A 22,160-nucleotide genomic window follows, 5' to 3' on the forward strand; every position below is an offset into this window, starting at 1 on the left:
AGGCAAAGATAATTAATCCCTACACTACATATTGGGAATTGAGGTCAGATAAATTAGGGGCCATCTCTGCTCTATCCAACTTGGATGAAGACCACGAATTCACACGTCCCTCACCTCCAAAACAGCTCCTGCAACCCCTAGAAGGGAAATGGCAGGTTCACCTGTTAAAGCTATTTTGTGTCCCTTGAGCAATGGAACCAGTCACTAGGACCAGTGACAGTCAGACCCCATCTGCTACTGAAGGTTGTCTAAGGAGATAATTAGATTCCAGTTTCACTTCCTCTGAATCACAAAAGGTGAGGGATTCATGCCAGACAGAGAAGCTCCAACCAATGGGATCTACTGGCTGTGCTGGGTCTAGAACTAGAAGGAAATATTCAAAGGGGCCATAAGAATCCTGATATCCCAGAGTATGCAGGGGAGGCTGGGCTTTGCAAGTGCTGGACCCTCAGCAGTATCACCCCCACCACCATCCCCCAAACCTCACAGGCTGGCCACCTTCCAGCCCTTACTGACTGCTACAACCACCGAACTTCCACAGGGAGATGTCCCTCTGGGCTCAACTTTGCAGTACAAGCTCTGAGGATGGCATGGGCTGGAACCCAGGCACCGTGTCCTCACTCCTGGAGGGTGAGATGTGCATGTGCATCTCCCCAGAGCACACCCTGCTCCTCTGGGACCCATGGAACCAAGGCCTTAATAACTCCCTGTACTGGCAAGTGAAGCACACAAATCTGCACTGCTACATAGCAACAGACATGAAATTAAAGCAGTAAAATATGCAGGAGGACTCAGCACACACAGAATTATTATCCAGAAAGTTTTTTTTTAATTTAGAAAATCAGCAGTAGCTATTCTGTGTGGCAAAATGAAAGGTTAAGGGAAAGAAGAAAAGCAAAAGTAACTGAGGAAAATGAATAGGGTCAAAAACTGTCTCAACTGTATTTGTTAGTTTCTGTATTAGAAAAGGTTTCAGGAACTTTAGTGTCACAAATGAAATTATGAAATACACATAGTAGAAAGGGAGAAGAGTGTGACTGAAACTGTACAGTAAACATAAAAATGTTGCATACGGTTGGATTTGAATGTCAGGATGGTTATAATGGCTGCTATCAGGTGTGGGAGAGAAGTGAAGCATTCAAAGCATGTGCTTACATCTGAGAAAGATGCTTCCTCCCTTTTTATTGCCCAGGTGATATTTTAAAATATAGATCAAAAGCCTTCCAGAAGCACAAGTACTTGACCACTGTGTATCTGCTCTTTGCCAAATATCAAGTGGCTTAAAGATATAATGCTCAAGTTAAAGCCCTCCCCATCTGATTTAAGTTACCAGGGAACCTGGGCTTTTGCTCTTTCTCTTTCCACTTGCAACCTCCTCTGTACCTGTCAGAGAATCTATGCTCTACACTTGTCAATAAACATTGTCAGATCAAGAGATTCCTTGTTGTTAATTCAAGTACTTTAAGGGAAGAACTAATGGTCAGTCATAGGTAAGACGTTCCATCATTTGGTATCAATTCAAGTCACTTGGTCAATCTTCAGAACCTTTTTTTGTTCTGTGACCAATTATTTAAAGTACACTGAACCTGGAGTAGCTCATTTCCTAATTTCAGCATTTTTATGCATGTGACACCAGCCACATATCTAATTGCATATTCCTAGGAACGGAAGCATGAATTTCCCAATTTCACCACTCAAGTATGGTTATCTGGTTGCAGGATGGGAACATGGTGATCACCAATTAAATACTGCATTTGTAACCAGGTTAAATGTTCTTTGCCATACCCTTGTTCTAAATTATCCCTCCGGCAACAAAAGGGGCAGTCTTGGAATGTGGGTTATGAGGTGCTGTTAAGTAAGTTACAGCAAGAAGACAGACACCAGTCTTCTTATTGCTCTTACCTTTGTGGGATGGAATGAAGAATGCCATTGTTTGTTTGAAGGATCAGTCAAGGCACTTTGCTATCTCCAAATAGAGGTCTTCCATTGGTTTTGGTGTGTTTTTTTTTTTTTTTTTTCCCAACCACCAAACAGTGTGACTTTGTGTTAGAATACACAGTACACCATCAGCATTTTAAGAAGTGATTCAACATAATAGGTAGAAGTCCTAGCAAGTAGTTAAAAAGATTCATGAATTTCTTTGTGTGCCATAGGAATTGTTCAAGTTAGCACATTCTGTAACTTGGTTTTTGTATTCTGTACTGCTGCTCTTGAATAACAGGGACAACAGATCTATTATTTTCCAACTGCTTGCGAAATTTCATACAGAGAATAAAGAAAAGTCATGCAAATACCAGATACAATGTTCTTGGATAAATGTGCTGGTAAAACATGTCTTTCTAATGTTTTATCAAACTTTCCAAGATAAACGAAAGTCCTGTCATTGCAAAATGATGCACTCACAAGGAAGTTCTTGACAGTGAAAAAAACTTCCAGAATTACCTGTAAGACAATGCTCTCACAGAACTTATACACCAACTCATCTTTTTCAAGTGAAGTACATACACACACATATATCAGAGTCAGACACTGCTATTCCCCACACTGTCAGACTGAAATGAGGGAATGAGTTGACAAAAGACCTGTAAAATAATACAGCCAGATGTCAGGAATATAACCTAAATCAAAATTATGTTTGGTTTTTAAAATAACCAAAGTGACTGCCTTTAGAATACAGACAGATATGGAAGTGAAGTAGCAATATGGATTAATTTATTTGCTAATTTTATACTAATGGATTAACTAGTCACTACTCCTTGCTTTCACAGGGGACTCCCAGAAATAAGTTCTTGGACATTTAGTGTCCTGGGAATCTAATCTTCACGCACCAGACAATTAAAAAAAGAATAAAAAAACCCCAAACTTCAGGAAAAGCATTATGTTTTAACAGCTAGACTAGCTATTTTTAACAGATAAAACACATAAAACACTTGCATTTCTTTTTCTGATCTGTTTGGCTTATTTAAGTTCTAGTCTTAATATTTCCAGTTGTCTAGGGTATTTTTCCTTGCCTCCTTTTTGATCACTATCAGCTCCAACACTGACTAAAAAAGCACTTGCACGTATTGAATATTCACAACCAAGTAAGGGCAACACATTTTGCTCTACCTGTCTCTCCTAAAACTCCTACTTGTCCTAAAGCCTTCAAAGATTAATCTGTTCAGACTGGGACACCCTATCCCAAGGCTCATTTATGGTGACTTAAATAAATTCACAGGGAAAAAGTAGGAAACATGTTGAATACAAGATTACTTACTTTGCCTTGTACTTACTATTTGTTAAATAACATTTTTAGTTGAGTAGTGACTGTTAAAAGATGATTTTTTTTCAATACACCTTCATTTTTATGAACTTATGTGGCCAAGCAAGGGCAGGAAAAACACAAACCGTGCCTTGCAACTACTTAACTACAGATCTAGCTGATGCACTATTTAAAGGACAAGAAAAAGTCCAGCAACACAGGATTAGAGAATCGCTGGGAGTTAAAAGGGACATCTTGAAGCCACCCAGCCCAATTCCCCACTCAAGCAAGTCTAGCTGGAACAGGCTGTACAGGACCGTATCCAGTTGAGTTCTGACTATATCCATGGATGGAGACTCCACAGCTTCTCCAGGCAATCTGTGCCAGTGTCTGACAAAAAAAAAAAGTGTTTTCTTGTGTCCAGATAGAATTTCATGTTTTTCAATTTGTGCTCTTTGCCTATTGTCCAACAAATGTAGATGCTGTGTGTGGTGGAAGCCTCTGAGATTTTCCCATTAATCTGAACAAAAAAAGTTTTAATGTCTAAACTCCCAGTGATGACCCTTCTTGAAATATAATCTGTAGCAGTTCAATGACACTAAAATCCAAAATATTGCTATTTTAGCCAGATTCAGTAATAAATGGCCAGATGTTTTATTAGAAGTGAAAAAAAAAAAAAACCCCCCAAAAAAAAACCAAAACAAAAAAAACACAAAAAAACCAAAAAAAAACAAACCCTTTTTGCATAGTCCTCTGCTACCTGGAATATTTATTATTGTACCAAGAGATGAATGACAGACAGGCAGTCCTTACAAGCTTTGGGAGCTTACCCTAATTGGGGCTCACTCAGGGCTCCTTTTGTGCCATGGTGTTTACACATCTATTCTGCAGGATCCTGAAGGTGCTAAAAGGTCTGGGACAGCCTTGATTAACAGTTTCATGTGAAACTTCAGTAATTCCATGGGCTCTAAGAAACAGCTCCAAGAGCAAACATTCAGTAAAGTGCCCCAAGTGTGCCTGTAACACCAAAATCAAGAAGACCTGAACTTTACAGAAATGCTGAACACAGCTGATCAGATGCCCTTCTCAAATTCTGATGCTCACAGAGATTTAAATACGTCTGTGTTAGTTTAAACATGCAAGACTTTTAAAAGTTATTGACACAACTTCTGCTAAAGATTTGTTTCTTTATCCGTGTCTTTGAAAGACACAAATTTTGAATCCTTTCACTAAGCATTCTAATGGAAGTCGAAAAAGCAGATGGGAAAGACTGTCAAAGGAAGCAACAGAATTCCCACAGCTCTCAACAGGATGTGGACATAAACTACAGGAATTCAGAAGGGATTTTTCTAGGAGGACTACACAAGAATGTGAGCATGTAGAAGTGCTTATGGTCCTGTTTATTCAATTACAAAAAGTGTAGGATTCAGTACAGCATCTTGATACAAAACTAAGACCAACATTAATTAAGTCTTTTTGTGCCTTTTTGTGAGGACATTTTCTGCAACACATTTTGTACTGCTTTTAATATTATGTAAATGAATCACATCTAAAAGAAGGACCAACTTCTAAAATCCAGAAATTAAAAGGCTTGTAGCTATCTCTGAGAGTGGATGTTCTATTATTTTCCTTAATGTTCTTCTTTCTCCATCCTTCCCTGGGAAAGCAGGCACAGGTTTTAAGCCAAATTCACTTCTACACTGCTGTGATTCGGATTTAATGCAGAATAGAAACCATTTCCATCTCTCTCAAATGAATAATTTCTCCATTATTATAAATATTTTATAGGCTTAGCAAGAGTATTCCAGGATTATGTATGGTTCTCTAAGCAAACTACATGAAATATGAATGATAGCCCAATCTATTTTGTTAATACTTCAAGAGGTGAAGATGGCTTAGATTCATATAACAAGGCCTTAGCCTGTTTGAGAGGAAAAAAAGGCTATGTGCATTTTGAAGTACAGAAAAGAAAGATGAAGTGATGTTACCAGACGTGCAGAAAAGTATCAGAGCTTGGGAACAGCCTAAAAACATCCCAGGGTTCATTCTCAGTGCTATCCCTTTCTGACATTTCCTGAATTATCTAAATATTTGTGTGTTTCTTTTGAGATTCAGCATGTCCCAAGAAAACAATACTGGATTTCAGCAAAATGACAATTTCAAAATGAATTTTGAAGGTCCACAATGATGGATGTACTTGTGTAAAAAATGTAGTGCAGGACACAGTAAAAAAAAGTGGTAGGCTAGATTTTTGTCTCTCATATATGACTATGTGATCATTGTCACAAGCCATTTCAGATTAATATGAAGTAGATATAATCTCTATAAATCAAGAAGGGCTTTTGGTAAAGAGAAAATTACACACAATTTCTTTTATATATAAGGACATGTTGCTGTTATTCTCCTCCATATCCCACTTCCCTTCTACTGATCCGTTTCCTACATGGCAAAACACATGTCTTTGCACAATGGCTACATCTTCTTAACTGAGTCACCAGAAATTCATCTGCAAGTAGGTCATGAGGAAAAGACTGGGTCCACCTGAAGCTATGGAATGAGATAGCAATAGAAGAAAATCACATTAACCCCTGTGGGCAACACTGAGAAAAATGAACCCCAGCTGTCCCCTGGCATCCATGTCTGACATATCCCTCATTTGTGTCAGCTCTCACACTATGACAGGATTGTGAACAGCTTTTCACAAAAAAATTGTGATATATTTGGCAGGAGGAACTTAGAAGTACTCTGTAAAACAGACCCAGTTGCTGAATATTTCCAAAGGCTAATAACTTCATATTATAAGGCAATTAAAGTGTAAAACTGAAAACAGTGAATTAATTTATTGAAAAAGGTGCATAACTCTTCTCCATGAGTATAGAACTCTTCATCAGAAAAAAACTTTTGCATTAATTATTCACATTTTGCTAAGTGACATTCATATTCACAAACAAAATGGTTGTGGTAGCCACAGCTGCGGATTTGACTGTCATATACCACACTCAGTGTAAACCTTGTAAAAATTATTACCTATCACCCATTATGCACAGCAGTGAAAGACTGGGAACACTCAAGTAACATGATGCTATGAAATGAGCCACAGAACTTACAGGGATAGTGGTAAAACAGATTTAATCAACCCTTCCAATGACCAAGCCAGTGAAGAGATTTTGCAACAGATTTTCCACTGTTTCTGGATTAAACATGGTGCTGGCAAATCTGAGCTGGTTTTTCAGGGAAGTATCTAAATTGCTTCCAGAGGTAAAGTGACTCTGGAAACAATATAGCCAGGAGGTACCTGAGCTCATAAACCATGTCAGTTCTGCAGCTGGCTATGTACAGGGCCAACTCTGTCTCCATGATTAATTAAACAGCAGCACAAATATCCTGACCATGTGTAATCAAGAGCTGCCTGTACATGAATCAAATTATATAAAATATTTTATATCAACTCACTAAAATTACAGAAACCAATGGCACATCTGGGTATTTAGTCTTGGATGTGCAACAAGCAGGTGCTGATTTAGCTGGTGGTCTGAGGTGGCCCATTAGCCCAAAGCACTGGGAGATACACTCTTGATTCAGCCCCCGCAGTACAGGTCCAAGTCTGCCCAACTCCCACACACAGGCTGCCTGTCAGACATCTTGTATCCCCAGAGCTGTCAGAGCCTGGCAGCACAAAGTTTAGGCATGATCCATTAAAAAATGTAAGGACATCACAAGACTTTTTTCTTATATTAAGAGTAATTTATCTTTGGGCACTGAAATATGTGTGTAATTACTATGAAACAGAATAAAATCCATTTCAGCTATTTGATATCACCATCGAGCCTCATTAAAAAAGTGAAGATATCAGTTGATTATATTTTCATGAAAAGGTCAATAACAATAGTGTTTTCATATCTTTCAGGTGGTTCCACAGAAAGAAGCCACCTATTATATTTACTATCAGCATTAGTGATATGACAGGTGGCACAACACAGGTGTCTATGTATGTAGACACCTGTAAATATACAAGTCAATTACAAAGTGTAATTAAGGAAATGAAAGGAATTATACTCACCAGGCTTCACAAGGCTTGTCTTTGTCTCCTTCTTATATCGAGCCAGCTGCGTATTCCCTTCACTCATTGACCCTGCACTGAGTTTCTTCCTGGAAAAGTCTCCATCGCTACCAGTGCAAAAACTGATTGGACTGTTTCCAGCATCAGGAGTCTTAACTGGAGATACTGACTGGCTACTAGGACAGCCAGTGTCATCTGAAGAGAAAAGGGAAAGCATCAACATTTCTAACATGCATATGAAAGTTAGCAGAATAAAAGAAAGTGTGTTTGAACTACAACTCTTTACAGTAAGTGATATGTACAACCTTGGCTCTGAAACCTGGTGAGAAGCTATTTGTTTCACGTATTTTGTGAAGAAATCTTGAATGCCTTGTGGCAAGCTAAAAGGGCAAGTACTTGTTTTACCCAGTCTGACAAAATACAAAATCAGGGGCTATATAATGAAAATTCCTATCTAAGACAAATTCCTTTAGCAAGGTTAGGGAATATTGGAGCATGAAAACACCCGAGACACAAATGTTGTGCAGTGCACACTGGCTGCAAGAGCAAGCATGGGCCACGTGCTCTCCTTCAAGAAATGTTCCCATATCTGAACAACAAGACAACAGCCTACAGCCCACATGCATGAAGTCAGGAATTTCATGTAACTGGAATTAATACAGGTTCCTCAAAATTGCCCTTCCTTTAAAAGCAACCATGATCATAGAACTCCTCCATTCTTGGCAAGTGCTGTGAAGTACCTAGTTTAGAAGAGAGTGGGTTACACACAAATTGCTTTTATTTAAAACAGAATTCCTCTGAGGGCACACCAGCACTCCAGGGCATCAACAGCCACCCTGGGAACAGACCCAGGTTCCTGACCTCCAGGGATACAAACACACCAGCCCTTAACAACTGAATGCAAAGTAAGCAATCTGATTTTGAATGAAATCCACATATCAAACCCCAACTTAATCTAATCACGTTCCATGTTATCTGGAGTAATTGTAGTTTCCCTAGCAGTCATGGTGGTTTAATTGATACACAACAAAACCAAACACGCTATTCTGACTCTTCTGGAAAAATTTAATTATTCTTTCCCAGGACAAAATGAAAGCTGCCATCTGAATTATGCCATTGCACTCTTCTCCTGATGCATTATCTTTAGCTAACATGAAACCCAAAGAAGTACCTGCAACAGAGCCAAGTAATTTGCATGACTGTGTTGCACTAACCTCTTCCACCCTGTTCATAATGTAGGTCAAGGGTCATTTTGCACTGAGTTTTGCATGGGCATATTGATTTTAAAGTCAGTGCATGGCTGCACATTTATGAGATAGAAGCACCACCCATATCTATCTAACACCTTTCTGCCTACCTCCCCTCAGCAGGAAAGAACAGCTTTTGCTTTTTTTAGCTATTGCTCCCTCAATACAGTAGAAAAAACTTCATTCTTTCATGTGATCCAGTTTTCCTTCATGCTGGGGCAGCTGTTCTACCCTCACTCATGTGTTCCAAGGTTCTGCTTCTCATTTCTCCATGCCCTGCCTTCAGTTCTGAGCAAGGTACCCACAGCTGCTGACTGTCCAGAGCAAGCTGTATGTATTAGGCTGCAGGAGCATCCAGCAGCCTGAAGTGTTGCATCCCAAGCCTGCCAAGTGCCAGGCATAATGCCAAGCCAAGGGGCAACCCAGCTTACTGCCAGAAACACCTCCCAGGGCACAAAGGGCAGTAACAGTGCAAAGCACCTAAACAATCCAGTTTAATCATATTTAGTTCTTTCAAATAATCCCAATTAAGCCCAAAAGCATCTCTATTTGCCATCTTGCTGCTGCCTTCTGTAACTCAGAATTAGTTCCTAGTAAAATAATAGAAAAAGCTGCTAATAAACTTTTCAGCCTGTCCCTACCTTCATTGCTGCCCATATGACTTTAGTTTACTTTTTTATCCTTTCCCTTCCCACCAACATCACAATATAACTCAACACAAAGAAGAGAGAAGATGGCAATTTCCTCCCAGATCAGTATGTGTTTTTGTTTCTCCGACATTTGGAATCTCTTCTGCAGGCTGAATGAATATTACCTGCAGGACAGTGGATCAGCACAACTGAGTGAGCTCCTGAACTGCATTTAAGCAGCTGCTTCAGCTGTGTCCAAAGCATCCTCTCTTTGGAAGCACACAAACATTTATAATCAAATATATTCGGAAATAAATGACAGCTTGCGCAGTTTATTTTTGATTATGATTTTTCCACTTAGATGTTTCTGTATGTGGTATTAGTTTCCAAACTTTCTGTTAGAACAAAAACAACAAAGAATCCCCACACAAACAAAAACCCACTCAAAACAAAAAGCCAAAACCCAAAGCAAAGTCCCCTCCCAAAACCTTCCACCCAAACCCACAAGAAACTATTTACCTCATCTCTCCACCAATACAGTTTCTGCAATACCTGCACAGGTTCTGCAGACCTGACAGATCTGTTTTATATGGGAGAATTTATGTAGAAGTAACTCCAAAAGCTATAGAGATGCAGCCTGGAAGAACCACAGGAGCTGGTAAAACTTCACACAATGAAAAACTAAACTTCAGTGTTAAAAACTGGGGCACTAAAACCCCCAAATGTACAAAACTAACTACAATTAGGAAAAAGGTAGCTAAAGAATACATACTATAATACCACAAAAATGTTTTATCTACCACCCCCCAACACTGCCCGTGATAACACACTGGTGACACTGTACCATCAGATTATTCTTGTTTTACTGTTAAGAACTTCAGCTTTCAGTGCAACAGGGCATTTTTTAAAAGAACAAATGAGCCTGGCACAAAGAAGAATAGCTCTTCTCTACTCATACCCCTTGTAACCTTTAGATACACCAATAACCAGGTGAGCACTCACTCCCACTCCAGCTACAGAAAAGGAATGATTTTATTGTATTCCCTCTCCTCCGATAGTTTATTTTTTTATGTAATGTAAAACTTATCATCCTTCTACTACTATTATCCAGAATCATGAACAAAATTATAAATTTTCCAGAACTAGGGCAAGCTGTAGAGAAAGATTTTTCTGTGTCAGCCTTTTGAGTAATCAAGATGTTTGCTACCACAGAATGGAAGAGCTGCCTATGAAACACTGGTGCTCACTGTCAAAGCAAGCAAAGCTCTGCTGTACATCGGGGGGATTCACCCGACCCACAGCTCATCCTCCTGGCACATGGCAAAATCCTGGTGAAGAGCAAGATGCTCTCTAGCTGCTTAGTGCCAACCAATTGCCTGCCTACCTTCATCTTTCCTGCAACTGAAACCTTAACAAGCCATTGATTTGCATTTAATACTGTAGGTGAACTCCCCACAGGAGAGCAGCAGACCTCCCTGTGGACCCTGATGTGGAGCTGATTCCCCCTCAATCTCCAGACAGCCTGACCACCCTCCCTGCTCACTGCTGCAGCAACCCCTCTGCTCCTCACCTGCAAGCAGAACGTGACTGTGGCACGGTGCGCTCAGTATTTCCCCCAGACCTGCAGGCTCCTCCTAAACCCTGCTGGAAACTCTGATGGAAGGAAGTGAGACCTCCACCTGCCCAGAAATGGGCCAAGATAAGGAATCTCTCTCAAAAAAGTGGGTAAGGAGAAGATGAGCCCACAATGGGATTCACTCTCTGATATGATGTGCATATAGTTTCCAGCAAGGTCAGTTAAGGATTCAATGCTGTAACTCAACAGGAGTTTTGTCCCAGTAAGGACTTCAGACCTTAGACTCCTTAGGATCAGAGGCAGAACTGATTTACCTTCTCGGGCACATCAGCAACAGGAAGACAAAAAAGAGAAAACTGGTAAATAGTGCTGTGAAAGCCTGGACTTCTGATCTTGCCTGAATTTACTTGCACAACAGGTAAAACCACATGAATTCATAACACACGATTTCCATTGCTTTCTTTCACAGTGTCTTTTTTTTTTTCCACAGGGGCCTCCTAGGAGCATTCTGGGAGTAGACTTTTCCTTTGAACATCAGCTGGATTTCATCACTTGAAATTCTATGTCCAAGCCCTCTCCCAGATCAGACATGCCTGCCAAATTTCAAAGCCAAGCACGGGATAGTGTCTCCTCAAACAAACCATCAGGAAAGTTGCTCAGAGCACTCTGACATTTGCATGCCCTGACTAACCTTTAAACAGTAAAGTCAAAATATAAACAACAGTATTAAAGATAATAATACTCTGAACAATTGACAAAAATACTGTTCTTGTAGACTTTTAGGCTATATGTTAAGATGTGATGATTTTCTCAGCACAGATATCTTAGAAGGTTCACTAGATTGTGCCTCAGAACCTTCTTTAAAAAAATACTGCCTTTCCCAAAAGGCTTCAAGAAGCTTCGAATATACAACCTCCTTGTAGAACACATGTAAATAATTAATGATGCTCTCGCTGAGGAAGCAGTGACTTCTTTTTACTTTTATTCCTAGCTGCCAGATTGAGTTAGGCATTCCTGTGACACTGAATGGTCCAGTTCCTGCCTGATCCCTATTTCACTGTCCAACATTTGTCTCCTCCTAAGAGTCCCCTGACCAGTGTCCAGGCTGTACACAGTCTGAATTTCCACCAAGAAACGTGGATTCTGGAATTAAACACGTGGCTCTAACAAAATTTTGAATGTTCAGTGTACCAAGATGAAAACAATTTTGTGGCTTTTACCTGATGGTTATGTTTGCATTCATCCCAGGATCTGTTAGTCTGGGTAGCCACAGCTCTTCCAGGAAGGTGCACTGCAAGCTGGCTATTGGCAGTGAGGGTACCACAAAGGATAATTTTTCAGGGTAATCTCCCAACCTGCTTGTCTGCCTCACCTCTTTTGACCCTCAGTTTTTGGAACTATTTTGGTCTTCTCTTCATGGCCAGCCAGCCTTGTAGCACAGGGATGTTTATTCAATTATGAAAGTTGCTGACAGACACCAAAGGGAATACAGCACCTCCCTTCCACCTGTAAGTCTTTTTCTCTATTAAACAGAGAGAAAGAGGCTTCTCTGGAGGGCGAGCCAGAAGGACAGCCCCATTCAGGCTAAGTCATCCCAGCACTCTGAGTCACTGCTTGCAGGGTCGCAGCTCTCTCCAAGGACACAAGCACTGCTCTGACCTGGGCAGCTGAACTAGGGAGTGTAAGGGCTCAGTGCCCAGCAGAGAAAACTGCTAATGGGAGGGTCACAATGTCATTCTGGAACAACTGGGAAACACAGTAAAAGCAGCAGACAAAACATCAGATAAAATTAGTACACATAGAAAGGCAGAGGTAGGGGCATATTCACATTCACTCCAGGAGGGTCTCAACAGGCAAAAATGCTATCTCATACCCCTGGAGGCACCCTCCCCTTTCCAGCAACCACTGAGGGAGCACAGCCTAAGGTAAGTAGTGGGGATATTCTCCTCAGCTCCTGATTATACTAAAACCTTTCATTTTTACTGAGGTGTAGTGGCCATTGCAGTATGCGATTGTATGTACTCTGTAAGTTTAATAATTTGCTAGAAACAATTTGTTGCTTACAAAATCACACAGACTTTAGAAAAATATATTTATTAACTTCACTAAAGGTAGAGTCCTAAAAGCGCTAATGGTTTTGGTCCTTCTGATCAATTTAAAAGTAATTTCTTAGCTATTTTGAAGACCTGTTTGGCTTGGTATTTAAGAAGCTTTCTCAGAATATGATGTACTTGTGAGCCAAGTCTCTTACCAAAAGTCAAACACAGTAAAGCAGAGCTGAAGCACAAGGACAACTACAGCAGTGTCAGGAAAAGAGAGGAGGTCTACTTATGCAAAATCCTGACATGCAAATAATTTCCACATTTAATCTCAGTGTCTCTGCAGGCAAAACTTGAATTCACTCTGCTCCATTTTGTTTATGAACAAAGGCTGGCTAGCAGCTCTACCACTCCCTGAGGTCACTTACAGAGGCTGTGCAAACTCTTCTCCTTGAGGGGTTTCTAGACTCTGACAAATACGTGGCTGCTGGGATGTGCTGGGAACAGTCCAGCTTCAAAAAAGAGGCTGGATTAAATGATATCTACAGGTCCCTACAACCTACATGCTTTTCTTTTTGTCAGATATTCCACATCTGGAAAACACCCTGCTATTCACGGTCCATCTTTCAAGCTAGAACTTTTGACTGTAATGTTCTAGTCATAAAATCTAACCCAGTAAAATCACGACTAAGCATCTTCAACTGGTTGCTGAGGACCATCAATGTACAGGCAACTTTTATACCTGTTGCTCACCAGCCCCTTTGAGCTGGCTTCCATCACACCCACAGGCTGCCCACTAAGTGCTGAAAATTTAGTATGAGAGCTGCTCACTGACTTTGGTAAGAAGCCCTCTCTACTCAGTCACAGCATGGCAGGAGTGCTGACAGGCTGAGATTATACAGAAGAGGAGAGAGGAAGGTGAAAAAAGATGGACTGCCCTGCTCCTAAGCTTGGGCATCTTTTGCAATGCAGGATTTCACATAAACATGTCTTTAAAGCTCTTGATGTCTGACTGTGCAATTGCTAAGTCATACTGAAGTAGCTAATTTTAATTGATTTTGGCAGCAAATCTACTAATGTTCCTTCTACTTGAAGATTTCACTAACAAACAGGACTGACATGAGCTCTGTCAAAACATAGGAAAAGAAAGAGGACTATATAATTGTGGTTTACTGGCTTTGTCATTACATTTATAACCCAACTAATGGTGTATTACAGAAGAGAAGCATAAGGGCTTACTAGTAAAAATATCAATAAAAATAGTACTGTTACTAGGAGAGCTGTGGTCAGGAATAGCACAGCTCCCTGAGTTTCATTGTCACATCACAGAAAACATCTGGATAAGGGGTTTAAGGTGATAAAGGACTGAAAAATCTATTTGAAAATTTTATAGAAATTTTTAAACTAAATGTAAGGACAGGAAAGAATCTAAAAAAAAAAGAAAAAAGACAAAGAAGAGTCTTTTCTGTTTGGAATGGATTTCAGCAATTTAGTAGACCTCATTAATATTTTGAGGACAACAGCTGGAAGTGGAACCACTGCTGCTACCTCTGGGAAAGCATTGCCTACATCCAGTGTAAGAAATACTATGCATTTAATATTAACATTAAGTGAAATATATGTGTACATATAGATGGGTTTCTGTGGGGTTTTGTGTGGTTTATTCCATTATGCAGCAAAGAAAGAAATTAGAAATATTCTTTCCAGTTTTGAAGGCATCATTTTGGGAAATAAAAATCTTCAACAGATCACAAAGAATTTTGTACCTATTCCTCAAATGGTGCAACATGTTATACTCATTTGGTCTCATATAGCTCTGCCTCCATGGCTAACAGCATATAACTGTGACCCTCATAGCTTCAACATCACCTCATAACATTGCCCTGCTTACCTTCTCATGGAAGGAAATAATATATGTTCTATCCATTGTTGTTTTATGCATATTTTTCTTTTCTCTTTTCTTTTAACTATCCTCAAGCCCAGAGTGGCACTTAGCAGCACCATAGAATCTAGTCACATACACTTCAAAACACTGTTTGAAAATTTCATGGATATATACTAATCCTATAAATTTAGGGCTAAAATATGTAATGCTGAATTTCTCTTAAAACATCAAGACTCTCTTTTAACACAAAGTAAATCCAAGACTTCTGATTAAAGTCTCATTCCTGTTGTGATTTTCTTCAGAGTGCATGACAATATTCAACTCAATAGAAAGTTGCATGAAAAGCACTGTAAAAAAAAAGTATTGGATTATGCATTTGTGGTGAAGAAAATACCAGATAGTGTTTAGAATTCCCCCATAGTACACAACAAGCTACAACAAAAAAAGGGCAGTAGAAAGTCTGAGGTGTAGTAGAAAGGGTGACTGTTCTCAGGACACCATGCAAAATGTTCCAGGGAGAATAGGAACTGTCCTAGTGATCCCAGGAGGCTCTGGGTCGGGTTTTAAAGGTTCACAGTACTGACAGACACATTAAAAGGTGGTAAAAAACATCCAAAAGGTCAAATATTTTGGCTTCCAGATGTTGTTGTGTGGCAAAAGGAACAAAAGGATTGTTACTTAGGGGGATTAAATACTGAAGTTGAAAGGGAAGCAGGGAAAGGCCAAAAACTGGGGAACAAGCAGACTTTGCTCTTTAGTACCTAGGCACTGTTCTTATTTCCAGGATTGGAACAGATCTCTATGCCACAGTGACAGAACTGGTGGCTCATAACATGAAGCAATAATAAATTATTGCATGTAAGCTGGTCCAGCAGGAAATTCTCTAGGGAAGCAGCAGTGAGAAAAGGAAGCATGTCACCAGTGCCACGCTCCTGAAAAAAGGCCATATGTGTATTTTTGAAAGCAGATTTTGTTTCAATAGTTTTGTAAATTAATATCACTGAATTGCCTTACAAAGTGCTGCAAACGAAAGTGCTAGAAAAGACCTCCAGAAGTATGAAAAAAAGGCAAAATGACTGTGGGAAAGCTTATAATAAAGGACTGCAGGAAAGAGAATCTAACTTTGAGAATCTAACATTGAGAACTTTTAAGCATGCTTGTTTGAATCAGTAACTCAGAGAAAAAAATCAAACACATAAACCAGTAAGGAACTATTTAAACAAAATATTTTTTCATATACCCAGAAACGAGAAGAATGAGAGAGCTCACTGTTTCCATAGTAATACATACATATATATAAACAAATAATAGGAGCAACTACTTTCAGTAATTTAAACTAGCTGTCTGGCCTCAGTCTGTTGACTTGTTAAACTACTAAAAATTTAGTTTTCTGTATCTATTTCTATTCAGGAATATATATTTCAGTACACATACTTATTTAGTGTGGTCTCCAAAGCTAGCTGCTTTATAATGCAACCTGCTTCAATGCTCTCACAGAGAAAATATTTACTGGAGTGCAAGAAGGTACAGCTTTTTTCTTCAGTAACAGTTGTACAACCTCTTCTTCTTGTCTATGGCAAGCAAAATGGGTTGTGCATTCACATGGACTTAATAAGCCTGTCTCAAGCCTACACGCTTTTTTGGACACACACTGTAAACTCAGCCCCAGCATCCACCAATAGCTGGGCCAACTGGCAAATAATCTCTGAGATCAAGGGCACAGGAGCAAGTGAGCAAGGAATGGCAACACAGAGATTCTTGCTGCAGCATCCACACCCCGGGCTTACAGCGCAGCCACTGTACACGTGCACATTTATTGTGCCACACATGCAAAGGACAAGATTTAAATAAAATCTCTACCCCAGAAAAGAAGTAGTTATGAAACAAGGATTGAACTTGAGTGAGTGTTGAACCAGATCTTGACGTTTTAAAGAAAAAGCAAAAACAAAGCTTCAACTCCTATTTTTGAAGACTGCGTTGGAGTGAGTCGCAGCCATTAATGTACAGAGATGCTGGTTTTCAATAGCTCGTAGGACTATTCAGTCTAATCAAAAAGGTGATTTACAGATAAGCCCAAGAAAAGAGAACCTGTTTGCTACAGGTATAAACCAAATCCTCTGGCTCAAAAATTCCTTTACTGAACTAATTATTAAATATACAAGTGCTTCCTGCAAAGCTGCATCTTGGTTACCAAAGCTTCACTGCATTCCCTGCCGAAATTCTGGCAGCTGGCATCCTAGAAAAGGCTGAAAGAGAATTGGGCATTGTTGTAAAGTCATCTTCATACAGAGAAATTTAAAAGCTGAGCTATTCAAAAACCAAAAGTAGAAAAGAACATACATCCCAGACTAAATTCCTTTTTAAAGGAGAAGCTGAATACACTTACTGAGCTTGGCACAGGCTGACTTCAAACCAAGGACATGTACTCCAAACCCAAAGATAGTGCTCCGCCCAAAGTATCATATTTCTTACAGAGCAAACACTAACTGGAATGACCAAAGGCCCAACAGCTGCTCCTCCATGGATCCCTCAGCAGGAGGCTTGTTTGAGATGCTCTGGATCACATTCTCTGCACAACTGACAAGGTAAGTGCTCGCAGACACTTGGAAGCCAAGCACAACTTAGGAGAGAAACACGTGTGACACAGGCAAATGCTCCGTAGCAGGTTAGCCACACCAAGCTGCTGGGAGAGTGTTTTCCCATCATTTGACATCGTATGAGTTCTGTGGCTAACATCCAAGCCAAAGAAGAGAAGTGCTCCCATATCAAATGACATCCAGGAGCCCAGATGCTCTAAGGTTTTAAGAAAGGGTTGTGCATAGTGAATGCAAACACAAAAGCTCAGCTTGCCTACCCAGCATCCAGACAGCATCCACATTCACTTGGCAGAAACAAAGAATATTAAAACACATATAAAAGCATTTTAAAATTTTGTCAGGAATAACACAGATATGACTAACACTCTCACTGCGTTTCATATGGACTTACAAAGCAAAACTGACATAAAGTCAACTGCAAATAATTGACCAGCATGATCAAGTAAGGCTCTGATTCACTCAAACACGACAAAGAAGGAGCTGATAATGCAAATTTAAACTTATCACAGCCAGAACTAACAACTTCTTCAAAAGAAACTAAGCATTACAAAAGCCATCTCTTTTCTGTTGCCAAGAGATATTTTTTGCTGTTACCACCATGCTTGCAGCACTGCCATGGTTCCCAAAACCAACATTATTAATACCTACAAGATTTACCCTCTTTTAGAAAGAAGGAACTCCAAGCCTTCACTTAGGCACTGAGACCAGTGTAAGCACACAAGAAAAATGGACAACATCAGAAGCTCTAGGGAATGAAGCAAAACATGCATATTTCATGGATGAGGGGAAAAGAGTAATTTCTTTTGGGGTAAAAAGAAATCTATAGATCATTACTTGGTGCCAGTAATAATGGAAGAAAGGTAGAGAACAAATTGACAAGAGAAGGGTAAAGAGGAAAGGAATTATTCCAGGGATCAATTCATACTATCTGCTGCTTATCAAAAACATTTTGGGGTTTAATGCTCAAAAGAAATGACAAAAGAGACATTCATCTAAATGCTCATGAACTTTCTCAAACTGCTACATTAATGCTCCCATCTGCTGTCGTCTTCCAAATGTACTACTTGCTAATTTTAAATACCCTTTTTGCACATGCTACTTCTAAATTAAGAAGAAGCACCAGGAGAGGCAGGTTAGGCTGTGGCCCCTCCACTCACCTCTTACACATCTGTTCACCATCTCCTCCCCAAACAGGAATTAGCAGCCACCTGCTGCCCCTGGGGGATTTCACTCTAAATCAGACAAATGCTGATAAAGAAGGATCATAAGTGGAAGACAGGAAAGAGATGTCAGAGAACGAGGAAATCAAGTCAGTGACTGTTGCTATACCTGCATCCCAGTGAAAAATCCATCAAACCTAGCAACAACTGAACCAGGGTCTAGGATGGAGGACAGTGCCTTGGCTGATCCATGGCTGTGTGAGGTCTGAAGACGAAGAGCAGCAAACCACATAGTGTGTACCTGTATGGGTGCTGCAGGCAGCTTTAGAAACACAAAGGTCTCACATGGAGAAAAAAAAATCAAATTACATCATTGCAGCATGCAAGAAATAATAAAAGATGAATAAAATAAATAAAAGAGATGAGCAGTTGTGCTTAAGATGCAGGTTAAGAGACCAGCATTGCACACTGCAATATCTATAAGGCCCCTTAAAACTGTCAAGCCATGAAATCAGACACACCCAGAATAAAAACAACGTGCTGCTGGGATTCAAGACAGCCTGTGCAGTGCAGTGGGACAACAAGGGTATATGACAGTGGCAGCTACTTGTTGAGTAGATCTGAAGACCAGGGTACAAATGCAAAAGATGAAAAAATGTCAGTGATCAAGATGAAAGGCTTGTCAACACAGAAGGAAAAAAATCAGGATGAAAAGCAGCCATTTGGGAGAGATCATAAAAATAACGTTTTTCTAGAAAGCTTCAAAAGATTTTATTTCTTTGAAACACACGAACTCAAGCAGGTAAGGTGAAGGGATTAAAAAGGCATGGGAAAAAGACTCCAGCATTCTTACAATCCTATGATGTTTGTTTAACTCTCTGCATTGTTCATTAAACAATGACCAAATAGATCATTCCACTGAGCCTGAATTGCAAAATCTGGCAGAGCTAGACTCAAACATGGATATTGTGTTTCTCATCTAAGAAAACTTGTACACTGTGTTCAATACACTGTTTTTCATGAAATGAGTTTAAAAAGTAACAACAGTAATCTAATCCACTGTAGTGAAGACCAAGATAAATAAGAGCATTCCTGTCTATTCCCAGGAACACCTCTGGTAATTGAAAATACTTTATGAACTAAAAAAAAGAAGGAAGCTTAAGAAGTTTCTCTGATAATAACTATTGTAAAAAGACTTATAATTCAGATTTTTAAATAGAGAATCACAGAATCATAGAAACATTTAGGTTGTAAAGACCTCTAAAGTTATTGAGTCCAACCTAGCACTTCCAATTCCACCACTGAAAATGTTATGCTTTCCAAAAAACTGACTATTGAAAACAAATTTCTCCACACCAGAAATACCTTTTGAATAACCGTAGGCATATTGAGTCCAAGCTGTTCATGATGTGACCCTCAGTTTTGTTATGCGTGTAGAATAATGTCGTTTACAGTGAAGAGTTTCACTGAATTAAAAAATTACTCACCACTAGTAGGCATCTGAGTCTTTCACTGCCAGTTGAGGCATTTAAATTGTGCTAAACTCTACACAGGGCAAATATTCAACATAAAAAAATCTGGCTTTGAGTTGTCGCTCATGTAATATTTTGAAGAGCAGATGACATTTTTTAGTCTACAGTTGGAGAGCAATAATTTACTTCTGATCAATCACACATCCATTGCCCTCTCTGTAGAGAAGCCATCATGCCCAACTCATATCTGGCAACGCACTCATCAGTAGAAGCCTGAATTCTGAAATAAACAAAACGTATTTCAATATGACAGTGAAGACTTCACCTATATATTCTGTTCCAATTCATGGAGATCATTGTCAAAAAACCAAAAGGAATTGCAGTCTGATAGCAACTCCCCTGTTTTACCGACTTTTGATTTAAGGGCTTTTCAAAATGCCTTAATACCACGCTGCAGTTGTTAAGGCAAATATTTCTCTTTAAAGCAACGCTTTTGCCACAATAAAACCGCCAACTTTTTTAGCAGTGGATAGCAGAACTCGGAATGGAAACATCTGGTGTCGCTTACGGACACATATTAAAAGAACAGATACTAGATTTCCCTGGAAAAATCAATGGTTGCCCTTCTTCATCGGTAAAACGGATTGCTCATGCGGGCTCGATGGGAGCCCGATACACGGATGCTGTGGCTGGGATGACAGCGAAGCCTCGGGGGTGCCGTGTGGGGCACACCGTGTTCCCCAGAGTGCCCGAGGCTGGGGGGGATCTCTCTGCGGTACCTGAGCAGAAGCTGTTGCTGCTGATAGTCCTGCCGGAGCCCGCGGAGGAACTGGGCGGGTTGAATTCCCGGCTTTCCTCTTCCGAAAAGGGCGATTCGGAAGCGGGAGATACCTTCTGCTGCGGCCGAAGGACCAAGCGGGGGATGCGGCTGCGGGACACCTCCTTTTCCAGCTGCGTCCTCTGCTCCTGCTCGGGAAGGGACACCCCGTCAGGAACCTCTCGGATGCGCCCTCCTCCTTCCATCATCGAGGCAGGGGCAGGCAAATCCCGGCCCCTCCGCCCCCCCCAGGGCGGGGGCAGGACGCGATTTGCCTACCCCTGCTTCTCCTCTCTCCCCGCCGCGCCGTCCATCCCCTGCTCCTCACCTTGCTGCTCTCCCGCAGAGGCCCCATCGCTCCTCAATCACGGCGCAGCCGGAGACAGGCACCTGGCATGGGCGAGAGGGATGCGCTGAGCGGGGCTGCGCTGCCGCTGTCGCTGCGCTGCGGCGCTGGGGGTGGCGTTGCCCGGCCCGGCCCCGCCGCCGCTCCCCGCCCCGACACGTGGTGCCGCCGCAGCGCCCGCGCCGCGCCCGCCCCCGGGGCTCCGGCAGGTGCGGGGCTGGGGCGCGGCCCTCGGCCCCGCGGCCGCAGCCCCTCGGCACCGCTGCCGGGGGCAGCCCCCGCCGTCCGACCGGGCTTGCCGGGCCCTGGCCGCGAAAGGCGGAAAGGAACGCGGGCAAAAGGAGACAGGGGCAGAGGGCAGATGATGCCGATACAGATACGCTGGATGTATAGCCACAGAGTTAGCAAAATGCACCGTCAGACTTCTCTGCTTCTGAGTCACAGAATCACAGACTGTTAAGCGTTTGGGAGGGACCTTAAAAATTATCTAGTCCTGACCTCCCCGGCCATGGGCAGGGACACTTCCTACTAGACCTGGTTGCTCAAGCTCTTAGCCAAACAAGTCTTGAAGATTGCTGCTGCTGGGGCATCCACAATTTCCCTGAGCAACCTGTTCCAGTGTCTCACCACTGAAATCAAAAGAATTTCTTCCTAAAGTAAAGAATTTCTTCCTATTATTTTTCAGTAACGTGTTTATGGAACGTGTAGAGAGACAAAAACTTACTTGATTCTGACATAAAAAAGTATTTGATTCTCAGATGATACATTGCAATATATTTAATTGTAGTATTTTCTCTCTTAGCATTCATGGTGGTAATTGTCGTTGACCCTCCTATTGATTAATGCACATGTGGTAACCTTGTTCATCTGCTTTCTAGAGAGGATCTATTTAAAAAACAAGCATTATCAGGACTACATTCTGGGCTATAAGCATATACACACAATGGGTGAAAAGGACTGCTTTTCCACAAGAAGGATGATGAAATTCTCAATATGAAACTCATTTGAGGTTCCACATATATGTCTACTTATAGGACTTAATGAGCTTGCAGAAGTTGTACTTTCAGCAATCATATTTTTGGGCAAAGATT

General features: G+C 40.9%; 1 protein-coding gene across 1 annotated transcript in view; it reads right to left on the reverse strand.

Annotated features, from left to right (window-relative positions):
• Positions 1-21,175, reverse strand: part of SYBU (syntabulin) — a 40,075-nt gene extending 18,900 nt beyond the window's left edge. The window contains exons 1-3 of the mRNA XM_053997039.1: positions 21,052-21,175; positions 20,686-20,872; positions 7,302-7,496 (exon numbers count right to left, since the gene is read on the reverse strand). Coding sequence (XP_053853014.1) covers positions 7,302-7,496; positions 20,686-20,872; positions 21,052-21,078 — 409 coding nt within the window. The 5' untranslated portion in view covers positions 21,079-21,175. The remainder of the gene's footprint in view (positions 1-7,301; positions 7,497-20,685; positions 20,873-21,051) is intronic.
• Between the last annotated feature and the right edge of the window lie 985 nt (positions 21,176-22,160).

Source organism: Vidua macroura, chromosome 1 (assembly GCF_024509145.1).
Source record: "Vidua macroura isolate BioBank_ID:100142 chromosome 1, ASM2450914v1, whole genome shotgun sequence".
NCBI lineage: Eukaryota > Metazoa > Chordata > Aves > Passeriformes > Viduidae > Vidua > Vidua macroura.